General features: G+C 36.7%; 1 protein-coding gene across 8 annotated transcripts in view; it reads right to left on the bottom strand.

Annotated features, from left to right (window-relative positions):
* The window catches only part of PARG (poly(ADP-ribose) glycohydrolase), a 71081-nt gene that overhangs the window by 26722 nt on the left and 30620 nt on the right, over window positions 1-13739 (bottom strand). For 5 of the 8 annotated variants that reach the window (XR_008733846.1, XM_055720499.1, XM_055720493.1 and 2 more), the window contains exon 9: window positions 11560-11732. Coding sequence is in view for 7 of the 8 variants with exons in the window: in XM_055720499.1 (XP_055576474.1) it covers window positions 11560-11732 (173 nt within the window). In the remaining variant the exon portion in view is untranslated. The remainder of the gene's footprint in view (window positions 1-11559; window positions 11733-13739) is intronic. The other 3 variants (XM_055720495.1, XM_055720496.1, XM_055720498.1) reach the window with 1 other exon arrangement.

Raw genomic sequence — 13739 nt, 5'->3', positions numbered from 1 at the left:
GTAGCAAGTTTTGAGGTGGTTAAAAAGGTTTTATAAAATCTCTCTCATTCATTGAATAATGAATCAGGCAAAGGCGGCAAACTCCAGACTTAGTCTATTTTAAAATGGGCCAATATGCAAGTTCTATCAAGAAGTTCTGCTTGCATGACTAATAAGGTGTTCATAAACGGAAGAGTTGATACACGTGTGTGCGCACGTGTGCAGGTCCTCCCTACGTGCATAAATAATCTCTGACCTTTTATCTGGCAGTCTCATTTGGTATGAATCCTTTGAACTGGTTAATTTATCTGTTAGTCCAATCATACCCTTACTAGCTTTTTGCCTCTTTACATCAAATTGAAATCTCACTTATGTTGCAAACTCTCAGGATGTTCTTCGTATCACAAAGGCAATATGTGACTCAGCATAACTAACAGACTGGGGAGGAGAAGTCCAGAACTGGAAAAAAACATGACTAAAATAAGTCACATCAAGCTAAAAGGCAATGGCAAGGCAGATGAACTTTGTTTCATCCATTACAATTACTCATCAAAATGCAGCCACTCTGTCAAGTAGGGAACTCCAACCAAATATTTTCTCTTGTTAAAAGCTGCGGTAACTACCTCTCTTTTTTTCTCCTCTGCGATCAAAGCTAGAGTAACACCGATTTGCTTCTGAAAAGTCGCATTTTATTTTACAGCAGATAAAATATTCCCCAAACAGCATCTATAATTACAATAATGAGAAGAAATACCTGTATTTCTGTTCCAGCCCTACATGGCTGGGTAAAGACCACAAGGCAGCACAAAAGAATCTGAGAAGCTCTGGGTTCTGGCACAGGCATCCCTTGCTCCGGAGGGATAGTCCATACCATGGAGATTGAAGAATACTATGGCCTTCAAAATTACCTGTATTTTGACCTAGTAGCTGTATTAATCCAGTAACTACATGCATCAGATCTTTTATAACAGTTAACCCCAGAGCTCTCATCACCCTTCTCCGCACAGCATTTCCTTTTCTTTGCTACGACATAACATAAATTGTACTTTCTCTTTGAAAATCCACTGTTAAATAAAAAAAAAAAAAAATTAAAAAATGTTATTTATTAAAAACAAAAGCGTGCAACACCAGTCCTGCACACACATTTTAGGACCACAAATCATGTTTGTCTGAAACAGAACACACTCATAAAAGGATAGCCATTTGTGGCAGGCCAAAACCACCGCGTCTTAGATCAATTAATTCATATTTTCTGTGTCTAGGATTTACCTTTACTAGTGAGCTAATGGTAAACTGAAGATAGCTATCTGCAAACATGCTTTTTATTTATCTATAATGTTTGAAAAATACAAAACACTAGTATATCACTTGCATATTTCCATATAACCAGACCAAGGAACTCTTGTCTTCAGTTATTTCAAGTGAAAGTGCTTTACATCATTAGGAATTTGATTTAAAGGCCAATTAGACCTGTGGAAAAATCCCCAAGGATTTTAATGGGCTACAAATTAGCCTTAAACCCTCACAGTATCTAATTATTTAAAGTTATTGATATTCATTCAGTTGAAACTGATTGCTTCATATGTTCTCTCAAATTTCCATAGAAATCATGATATCAATGATTCGGAAGCCTTCCACCAAGCTATACTAAATTCAGAAGAAAAGCACAAGAGAAAACCCAACACCTCCCCCTGCAACACACACAGGCAGCCAAGCTTCCCGAAGTACAGCATAAAGTAACCAACATGCAACAGTAAAAGCAAGTGATACCTAGAACAATCAAAAATGGCCCAGTCCTGCTCCATTAATTTAAGTGAAGATATAACATGGCAAAGTTATGAACGTTTTAACCTTGATCCTTACTTCTGAAACGGATCAATTAGGCAACATTATGATAAGTTCTATTTCTGAAGCAAATCTCTATTTTGAAGAACAAAGCCGTATGAGGGCATCAATAAGATATTAAATAAAATTCTTCCTCAAGCTCTGTGACACAGATCCTACTAAAAAAAAGCCGCCCAAAATTGTAAGTGGAAACCACACAATCAATTTCCTGACAGAAGAACCCAAGGCCAAAACCCATTAATTCCAATTAAAGAACTCATCCAAATGAAGTGCACCGTAAATCAAATGCAAAGCACTGCAAGCCTACTTTCAGTCGAAGTAATTGAAATATTACTGGCAACTGCATATGTAAGCTGTTTTGCTTTGTACAAGATGTTCTCACTGCCATGCAGATAACTTCAATTTAGCAGATATGGGAGTTAAGAAAGCTTGCAGAGCTGATCGCCAAACATAGCCACAAATTTATCTCTGGCTCTCCAGCTTCCAAGCCAGGGTAGCAGCAACGTTAATGAATGAAGACCTCTACAGGGCCATACTTAAGTGTTCGAGGAATCAAGGTCAGAGATTTAAAAACATAAGAAAGCAGATGCGTGAACGATGCCATAAACACAAAGTAGACTGTTAAAGTCATTCTGGCTAACCAAAAACTCTTTCCTAGCAAGTATTCAGACAATCCAATTGTTCTGAAGAGAATTCCTATATATGAGAAATATTAAAAATAACAACTGGTACTGGGAAAATGTAAAAAAAAATAATTTAAAAATTATTCAACGAATGTCAGTAAACATACAATGAAGTTACAAGGCAACAGTGTATACTATTTCAGTAATTATTACAAAAACACGTGCATTTCTTTTGCTAAATTTCCCTAAATTTTAGGGTGGTGAAAAAGCATTTTAAAACTGTAATCAATATTCTGTTTTCTGTAGTCTCACTGACTGCAAACACAAAATGGTCTTATTTCGTGCTCTCTGACAGCACAAAAGCTGGAGCCAAAAGCTCTAAGGAACCTGCTCTTAGGTCCCTGGAGTGCTGAGACAAGCGGCAAATCTTCAAGGGACTTCAAAGGGTGCACTTCCAATCAAACCAACATCAACATGATTTAACATTAAAAGCTACGCAAATGTGACCCTGGCATGCACATAATGCATGCTTAAGTGAACAGTCCCAAAACACATCGCTTCCGATTAAGGTATGATTAAAATACAGAAGTTTACTTGCAAAATTTAATTTCCAAGGTGCTAAACTGATCCTTTCATGTTACTTGAAGAAATGGCTCCAGTAATTTTTACAAGCAGAAAGAACCATTACAATCACGTGGTTTAACCTCCCAGTTAAATAAATCTGTTATCTGTATTTCTATCCCCAGCCTGTATCTTCCCACCCACAGGCTGGGATTCCTTTGAATGTTTCTTTTTCAAGATTATAATGATGCCTTTACTGAAATCTGAACCTACCAAAGGACTCAAAGCTGCCCATGTGAAAACAATATGCAAAATTTGCAGTGTGAATCATACTTCAAAGAATACTTCCCATTCATAAATCCATGACATTTCATGTGCGCTAATTTTGCTAAAATAGCAAAAAAAATTGCATTTTTGCTATTGCAAAAGCATGGATGCACAAGTTTATACTTATGGTCCCCACAATTAACTATGCATGCTTTTACCTAACTGCCAGACACACTACACAGTGCCTTTTTCTTTACTACTGTAGTTGAAGACACACTTGTACTGTTTCTTGTATTTTAGTGTGGTCTCACTAAGGGCAACACAGCATCTAGACAAGGGCAAGCCGTTTTACTAAAACCTCATTTTTCTCCTACAAATAAAGGTGGAAGAAGAAGGATTTACAAGGAAGTAGTATGGACAGATGAATTTCACCCAGTAAAGGGACTAAGCAGGGGGAAGGATGGAAAGTTAAGGCAGAAATAAAAATATCAAATAGACCTTACCTCCAATATCAAGAACAGAACTAATCACTAAACAGAGCTTTAGTCTAATGTATAGGATCACAAAATACTTGGGGAAAAAAAAAGAACAAACCAAGCACCTTGCTTTTTGTATCTTATTGCATTTCAAGCCTAAGCTTTTCTGATGCGTATGTGTAGGGGTGGAAATACTATGCTTACCTATGTTATCGTCAAATCTGTATAACTCTCCATATGACTGAGGGCTATTTTCATTAAAAGGCTGAGCATTCTCAGATGCTAGCAGTCTCAACAGAAAGTACTAAAATTTCATACTGACACACAGAACCCTGAAGGAAAAACTAATACAGTGTTGAATGGCACAATAAACTCATCATTCAGGATTACATCAGTTGCACTGGGGAGCACATAAGCAGCCTCTCTTCCATCTTTCTCCTGCAATTTTTTTTCCCCCGGAAAAAAAAAAAAAAGTGAAGTTCCACAAACAAAAGCGCAAAACAAAACTCTCCCTTTTTCAGAAACAGTATCATATTTCTAATGAAGTATTTTTTTAAGCTTGAATATGCAATGCTAAGCACAGTTGATCAAAACATTCTTTTTTCAGTAAGGGTCTGTCACGATATTATTTGACATTTTTATTCAATTGTGCTCAAGGTAACTATCACATGCATATTGAGGACTGCCTACGATATTAGTCTAGCTGATGTCTAGGAAATCTGTTTGCATTATGCACACGGAGAGAACCCCATAATGTAAGATTTGGAATGTGTATATAATTATGTGTGCTTATCACATGCTTACACAGGACAGAGAACAATTTCTTTCACTCTCTCAATATGGAAAAACAATTCAGCCTACCATATAGGAATAACTGGAATTACATTAATTACCTGTGTGCTTTGCCTGAAATATTTTCTGGGAAAGCCATTTCAATCGATTAGGTATTGGGTGGGGTTCTTCCCCATACAGAAATATTTGTCTGCCTTTTAAACCAGACTGCTACATCCCTGAAGCTTCACTCCAATGAAGAAGATGGAAGATTGTTCCAGTCAGTTACTGGTCAAGGACTTTTCATGAAGAATGGAGCTGCAACTAGTGTTTCATTGCTACCATTTATATTCCACATATCAAAAGAAATTAATTACAAAATGTTTCCTTCCTGCTTACATACCTGTATGTTGTGAAGAGCAGCACCCCAGACCCACTCTGGTCTCCAAAGCCCCCAGGGGGTGTGCAAGTCAATCCACTAAGATTCAGGTAGAAAGTACTTTTGCACCATTCATTAAAATAAAATAGTAATATTTTTTAAAGTAGTATTTACTTCATCTTTAGCTCGTCCTTTTAAAATTTCTCTTTTTGTGCACATATTAGAATGTAATATATTGATACAGTAGCACATGTATGTAATTTGCAAGTAAATAAATATGCGTATGTTGGGGGTGCATGCTCAAAAATTTTTTGTTCATAGGTATGCGCAACCAAAAATGCTTGGAGACCACTGCCCTAGACAGCTTTAAGTACTTAAACATCAATAACATGACGTAAGATGACAAAACCTTAGTAAATTTTAAATGGGAAATTCTTATAGCCTATATAAAACTTAAAACCCTTACTACAAAGTCCTGCTGCCATTCAAAAAAATGTAAGTGAGAACTAAAAGTAAAGCTATTCAGAATATCAAAACTTCAATTCATGCAATGTGGACTTTATATAAATCAAAAGCAGAATAATCCAGATGAGAAATTCCTCCTAGAGAGATGGAAGGCAGACAAATTAACCAACCAGCTCTCGGACAGCACAAAAGGAAATGCCACTGTCCAGATCTTGCACTTCCCAGTAGGGAAACTTAGCACCACCTTACACAAATCAGGTACAGCAACCTCAGTTCGGCTTTTCTGGTGCCTAGTGTATGTCTCTTCCACTTGATAACATGAATTCCACCTTTCTGTATCAAAACTGCTTTCCTTTTCTGTTTACCCAGGATGGAATTTACAGTTTTTTAATTCCCTTCGTGTCAAGGAGAAAAACAATACGTTCAATAATTCAACCTCATAGGCCATTTCGCATTTACTGTCATGTGTCCTGGGTACAAGCTGTTGTCATCTCAAAGTTATATAACAACATCACACCATTCAACACCCTTATATTTAATTATAACTTCACCTCTAGATTAAATACTGACTTTCAAGATTCATACAAAGAAAAAAATAGAGCAATGTCATTCTGTTGGTAATCTGGATGCAAAAACTATCTTTCCAGCTCAGACATTCACATATACCCACATCTCCATTCTCTGTGCCTTTCATTTTGTACTTTTGTTTATTGTGGAAAGTAATATGGAGCACTATAAACCTGTTTTAAGGAAAATTTTAGTGATTTGGGACTCCTAAAATACACCAGATTGATAGCTGACTTTGATGAAATGCTAAGATGCTAACTCCAAGTACTTGCCGTATTTTACCCTAAAGATCTAAAAAAAAAAGACATCCCATAGCATGGTACAACTAAGTTCTGGACTAAATTACTACCATTTACAAAGCTAAAAAAAAATATTCAGATTGAGTACTGCTTTAATCACTACAGGAAAGTAATTATGCCAGGCTTGTTAATAATAGTGTCCTTTTGAAGTTGTCTGTTTAAAGAGTATTTAATCATTTACTACATGCAAATGTTGATTTTAAATTTCTCAGAAAATTACACTCTACTTAAAGTATTCCATCCAAGGCTAATTAGAACATATACTTAAGGCAGGCATACAGGATCAGTTTTGTAGGATCAGCATCTGTAAACTCAGAAACCCTAGAACCACTTTTCAGGAGTAATGCATCTCAGTCCAAACCAAGTTCTCTCAAAGTCGCTAGGTAATTTATTCCCCACAGAATACTCATTAGTGTTGTGAAATTGATGTTGTTTATGAAGAGACAATTGCATTACTAGTAAATCAGATTTCAATTCTCCTGCATAAATGTACTATACAGTTTTCCCATTTCCTTTCATGTATTATACATTCTGTTACAGACATATATATCTTAACTAGTGGGTTTTTTCCCCCTCCTTTCCTATCACTTGAAATTACTTTAAAAGGTCTGTTTAATAAAGATGAAGAAATTCAGTCCTAGTGGAATACTGGCAGTTTCAGACCACAGCATCCACTAATATATGTGCCAAAAGATAGACACGCTACCTTCAATGATGAATTCAACCTCAATTGCTTTGATGGGAGCTATTACAGCTGCACAACAACCTCCAGTTTAAGTACAGTCAGTTTTTTTGAAAAAAGGCAAACAGAGAAGTTATTGTCACTTGACATAGCTACGAACAGATCTGTAGCAGGTCAAAGACACAGCAAAACCAAAGTGTGTTTTTGACAAACCTGTCTCCTTTTCAGTCATCCTGAACTGATGCAAGATTGCAGAAGGGTTTTTTCCCCCTTATACTTTGCTTTTACATATAATCAGACTAGGTAGTTCCCCTAAACTACCTAATTCTGTAACGTCAAGACACAGGTCTGATAACTTGGTCAACAGGAGGGAAAAAAAAACTTCCACAGTACAAAATCATGTGTGACAGTGGATGGCACCTGTTTCAGCATCTTACCCAAAAAAAAAAAAAAAAAAAAAAGCAAGAAAGCACAGCTCCATCTTATCTTTAATATATCTCAAGAGGAATATATTTTTTAATGAAAGTGCAACATTAAACCACCAACTATTCACGAAAAAGATTAATTACGATCATCACCATAAGAAATGACTTTAAACTGTGCAAACAACATCATAATTGTATAGATTATGTCAGAAGAGTCAATGCAGTTCAGGCTCTACATTCAACCAGCATGCAATTTCCATGGAAACTTATCCAGCAAGGCAAAAAAAATAGCAAATTTAATTATTTCCTTTTCTGTGATGGGATATTTTTCATAAAGCTGCCTAATCTATTTCCATCATATATTATAAAAGTTTTTTTTAAAAGAAAAACTGAACTCTTTAAAGTTAGCTCGATATTTTGAACGGAAGCAGTACTTTACGCTATTTAGTATGATCTAATGTTTGGCTACTGAACAGATGTCATTTTATCTACTGAAATTCATAAATATTAAAGCTCTCCAAGTTAAAATATGAATTATATTTTAGTAGCTACATTTGAAATGAATTATGTTGTTAATGACTTAAGAATCATAATAGGTCCATCCTTGCCAAGCATGAAAGGGAAGAATTCAATTAAAGTACCCACTATTTCATTATACACAGGTGACTTTCAGTCTGTAGCACGATGAACAATCAAAACAGCGTCGGTGTCACAACATACTATTAAACTAAGTGCTTCACTGTCAAAAGAAGAATGCATACTTTCTTTCTCCGCTCATCTGGCAAGACCAACACGCAGGAGAGGAGAGGTAAGTACAGATGACATGTCAATACTAAAACATACAATGGCCTTCCTTCCAATCAGTTGCAGTTATTAGCACATGCACCAGCACTCAAACCACTTGCCATCATCACTGCAGTAACAATGCCAAGCACTGGTGCACCAGAAAATGATTAACACAGGGAGCAGGGGATGGGGGGGGGGGGGGGAAGAGGAGGGAGCAGGGGAGAAAGAACAAAAGAGAAAAAATAAAAAAGGGGAGAGTCTCAGTATCTTACACTGACTGTCTGTTCGATTTTTACCTTGGGGGAAATATGGGTGGAAGGCAAAATACAGTAAGTCAATACCACATAAAAACCTGAGGTAGAGAAAAGACTGGGAGGGAAAAAGGAACGTTACAGAATTTAAATGTAGAAACCATTAACTGTTTTATAGTGTATGAAATGTTTAAGTCTGCATAAAGGGAATTGATAACTGCTGTGTAAAACTGAAAACACAAGAAAGAAACAGCTTATATGGTTGTGTTTCTAATTTGAGGGACAAATTTTTTTCAGTCTCAAGGAGTTGAGGGGAGGGGTGGAAGCCTTTTGTATAGATGCAGAAAGGGCATACACAGCAGAATTGAGAAACACCACCACTTGCTAAAGAAAAAAAGAAAAAAAAATCCCTCAAATGCAAGCATCCTCTCAGTAATTTTGCTTTGTTAGGGAGCCATGGCAGATTTATTTTTTTTTTTTTTTTTTACCCAAAGAACAAAGTAATTCATTCACAGTCATGTAGCAGATGAATTATGCTAAGAACTAAGTCCGGAAAAAGCTGCAGTCCATAATATTGTGGGGAGAAAGAGCTGCTGTGTGGAACAATCTGTTATGCCCATCCCTAAGCAGACAGAGCATAACAGCAACCTCCAAAACCTTTACAACAAAACAGTTATAAGGGGGGGGGGAGGGCACAAACATTTTAACTTCAGTCATTACCTACTGCCTTTTGAGTATAACCAGCTTCACGAAAGGCTTTTTTGTAAAAGCTGAGAATACACACTGCAATCAACCAAATCTTGCTGTCTTTACAAGTCTGCAGTAATAGCTGAAAACATGACGTTTTATTCCTTGCCCTCACTACCAAAGAACTAATTTGCAGGGTGAAAAAATAGAGGGTTGACAGGAAGAAAAAGAAATAAAATCCTATCCATCCTCCTTCTCCCCCTTCCTTTCAGATTTCAATGAAATCAGGTTACATATCGTAGCACAATAAAAACCTGTAAATTCTTGTAGTGCTCTCTCCACCACTTGCTCTCTTCAATCTCCTTTTGCTTTTATCCTGCCAGTCTCCCTCTCCGTCATACATTCCTTCTTATTTTATCTACTGCCTGTCACCCCCTATTCCACCTCACTAATCTGCTCATTATCATATGCAAAATACACAGGGCAGGGGGAGAAGGAATTTTGGTCCAACAAATGGTTAAGTAAAAAAAGGACTTGAAATGGCAACTAATTATATATGTTAAAAAAAAAAAACATCACAGAAATTGGCAAACACTGAGGACAAGCCACTTTTAATCCTCAAGAACCAGAGGACATCAACTTCCCTTCTTTCCTCCAGTTTGGCAACAATATTCTTGCAATTACATGGATAAAAATGGCTTTCTACCCTATGTGACTAACAGCTGAGCATTACCTCATCCATAAGGCAAGAGGAAGGCCTGAAGGCTGTCTGCTGTATTACCCCTTTAAATAACATTGCTGGGACTTACCATGAATGACAGCGCTGGGAAGCCAAGACAGAAAACAAAGGAGGACTGACTGGAATAGGACAGAAACCCCTGAACAGTTCATACTTTATACTGGTCATTCTTCAAGTCTACGGCAGGAAACTATTTACCTAATAATTTAACAAGGCTTTTTTATTTTAAAGTAGTTCAAAATATTATGCCCAGAGTTAACCACTAGTACTACACTGTACTACTGTGACTTTATACTGCTGTACAACTCCATAGAAGACAGTATCAGTTTACTCCGCTGATTTAGCGGTATTTAATTCTGTAGTTGGTAAGAATTTAACTGCTTGATTTATAACATGCTTAAGTTACAAAACCTTTAATCTTCAAGCCCTTCATAAATAACCTCAAAATTCAGCTAGAAGTGTATAGCTGGTACAAAGAGAACTCTTTCCAGAACTTTACTGTCCTCCTTCACTGCTTTGAACATAAAATCTTCTTTAATTCATGGATGGTACTTTTAATTTATTTGTTCTCATGAACTAACTGTGGAAAAACATGCTGAATTGTATGGTACATTAATGTCCACCCACACTTCCATAACCTACTGCACTGCTGGAACAAACACCAAGACAGTGACCCTGGCCTCTCTTCTGAAATTCACAATATAGAGAAGCTTGTGCTAGCCCTTAAGGACAGCAAGCACCAAAACAATTATTAGTACATTGGCATGCCTGACAATTTATTCTGGGAAGTTCTAGTCTAACAGAGCTCTTATGACACACATACCCAAGTGTGCTGGATCACAGGTGACAGTATTTTTATATTTCATCTCAGTTTTCAGAGTACACACACTACATATGTTAACTGTGAGGAATGAGAAAAACTCTACATCAATAACTTATCTAAGCTCCAGCCTAATAAATTTAAGGTTGACCTACACAGCCTTGTATGGAGGTGCCCAGAAGACAAAATCCCCTTTCTAATCTACAAATTCGTGTGAACCATAACATTCTGCAGAAGAAAGCGTCTCCATCCTCTTCCCCCATTTAACATTGAAATAAGCTTATTTAAAAAATAACAGATGTGAAGAAAAATTTCTAATTGAATCTGTAAGCTAGCACCGAGGGGAAAAACATAAGTGTTTGTTTAGAAATCAGAGTAACTTTAATTAAATTCTTACCATGGTCTTGAAACCCTTTTAGGCTAACTTGTAGCAAAAAGGATAGGTTTATTTTAACATGCAGCTCTACAACTGCCTTAAAATGATAAGAGAGATTGTAAGGATGCTGAGGAATGAAGTCCTATTGGTCTAACCAAACATGCAGATCACTGATGCTGACACAAAGGATGTCAGAAACATGGCTGGGGAAACACTGACCTTTGATTTAAACATATGGAACACTTGAAGCATAACTGAAATGTACCGTTCACAGACAAATGGCTTATGAGGAGGTAGGGAATTGTATCAGCCTAATTACGCCACAGCAAAAGCGTGTCTGTGTGTGCATGAAAAAAAAGAAAAAATTGGAATATTAAACATATCTTTATGTGCACAAGATCCTTTCTTTAAATAGCTGCATAGTTTTCTTGTCCCTTAGAGGTAAACAGAAAAGACAGAAAGCAAACTACTGAAATTAGTGACAGAAGCATAAAAGAAATGAGTTTCTCCCCTAAATGACTACAATAATATTTTCATTGAAGGGTTATCAGCTTCATTTACCTCAGAGTGCCATACCTGTTGAAGTTAATGTCTGGATAACTAGAGTACTCAGACTTCATCTTTGCATTGCGACGTGGAAAAGTACAGAAGAAAGCATTGGCTAGAAAACTAGCAATCTGTTCCTGTGACATTGTGATGGAGTGATTCATCTTTTGTTTCAGTAGAGGTATTGGCTACCAACAAAAGGAGGGGGGGCAGGAGAAAAGGGAGGGAAGGAGAGAGAAAAATAATTAGCTTACCCCTTTTAAATGAAAAAACAGGAGCACAAAATTACATTTGTTAAATTAGAGCAAGAGTAATTTAGGCCATTGGTGAACCCTTTAATCAGCCGCACCATTAAAGTCAAGAACAGATTATTCCAGACAATTCAGAAAAAGTTTGCTTGACAAACTGCAGATTTCTATCAATAATAAAAAGGAAGACCAAGAAAACACAACTTATCAAATAAAACCATGGGGAATGGAGAGGGGGAAAGTAGACGGGATGCTGCAAATCCTGAGCAATCTAAAAGCTGAAGTAAAACCCCACTTTCACAAACTGTACAGTTAGGAGCCCTTAAGGAATGCTTTCAGCTACAATAACTTTATTATACTTAATAAAGAAATGCTGAAGTCACACCACAAATCATCATTCTATGACTTGCTTTGAATTTCTTTCCATCCTACTTGAAGAAGTAACACTGATAACATTTGCAGAAAGTGCATGATTATCTGTTCTTTTATAATCAGAATGAACGGAAGCTCAGCTTTGCTTTGCTCTTCGGCTTGGAGTTTTCTTTAATATAAAACTAAACAAAGGGGCTGGGGGAAGGGGGGGCACAAAAATAAAACACCCTGAAGTTTTTTTGGAAAAAATCTTCCATTTTATCAGGTTTCAGCCTCCTGACATGGAATTTTCACTCACTACATTCATGGCTGCTGCTTTTTTTTTTTTTTTTAAGTTATGTGATAATACGGGGGGGGGGGGGGGGGCGGGAATATAATTCTGGATGCTAAGGAGTCCAGGAACTATTATAAGCCCACTTGACAGGAGAAAGGGAACACAGCTTTCACCTCTTCTCCCAGTATTCTCAGCCATCATCATCAGCCTAGCTCCAGGAGAGCCGAGTAGCTATGTTTTAATCCTTTCAGTTGTGAATATAGAAATTGCTACTGATTTAGATAGTTGAATACACAGCCCTATTTACTCCACAAAACAAACAAGTTTTCCTTCATTCTTATAACTACTACATTCACGTTCACTGAATCTCATTCTGTCTTCTGGCTATTTAATTAACAAGCTGTATTATGATGTCTGAAGTCACACAGCTAGAGGGGGGAAAAGAGCCTCAGAAGCTCTCTTTAATTAAAGTTCTACAAGCCTATAAAAATAGGATATTTTGGACAGTACGTTATATTGGAACAAATTTAGCTTTATGTCTAATGAAAAAAACCCGAATCTGACAAAGTTCTTAATTTGCACTGCCTAACAGTACATCATCTTTATAAAAGGCATTACTACATGAATTTGCAAGTCTTGCATTTGACTTTGTGTTCAGAAACTTCACAGCATTCTCAAAAACTTCCCCATCCAGTGACTAGTAAAAGAATTTTAAGAAATATTCATACTGTCTGAAATTACACGTCTACTGTAGGACCCCTGCAGCAGAATGAAATAGGGAGGTATTTTCCCTGCTCCCATCCAACAAAATCAATTTTGAAAATTGTAACAAAGAAGCTTACGAGTCATTCCCCTGCTAATGTGTTACCCATCATACATTCTCACTTACTTGATGAGTCCTATTCATTTTTATCAGCTTTACTACCTACAGAACTGATTCTCATAACAATAATGAACAGTTAAGGTTTTTATGTGTGCAAGTATTGTGATGGTCTAACCAGAATAAAATATGCTCCCATGTAAACAAAGGCTTTATGAAAATACTAATTCCAGGATTAAAAATTTTCTAAAATAAAAAAGACGTTTTAAGATTATTTAAGTATTTCAGTTTATAAATGTGGTTTTCAAAGCTGAAAAGCTGCATTGTCATTTCATTTAAGAAAAGGAAGGAGCGACTCCAGCATATAGAAAGGGAAGCGTTACTGAAGTTCAGACTAAAAATACGACAGCGAGATACGTTTTTTTACATTCCATTACAGATGTGCATTGTCCATTCTGCACTCTAGGCTTCAGCTACACTC

The sequence above is a fragment of the Falco cherrug genome, chromosome 9 (assembly GCF_023634085.1).
Source record: "Falco cherrug isolate bFalChe1 chromosome 9, bFalChe1.pri, whole genome shotgun sequence".
NCBI lineage: Eukaryota > Metazoa > Chordata > Aves > Falconiformes > Falconidae > Falco > Falco cherrug.
Note: the sequence above shows the minus strand (reverse complement) of the source record. Positions and strands in the feature narration are given on the sequence as shown.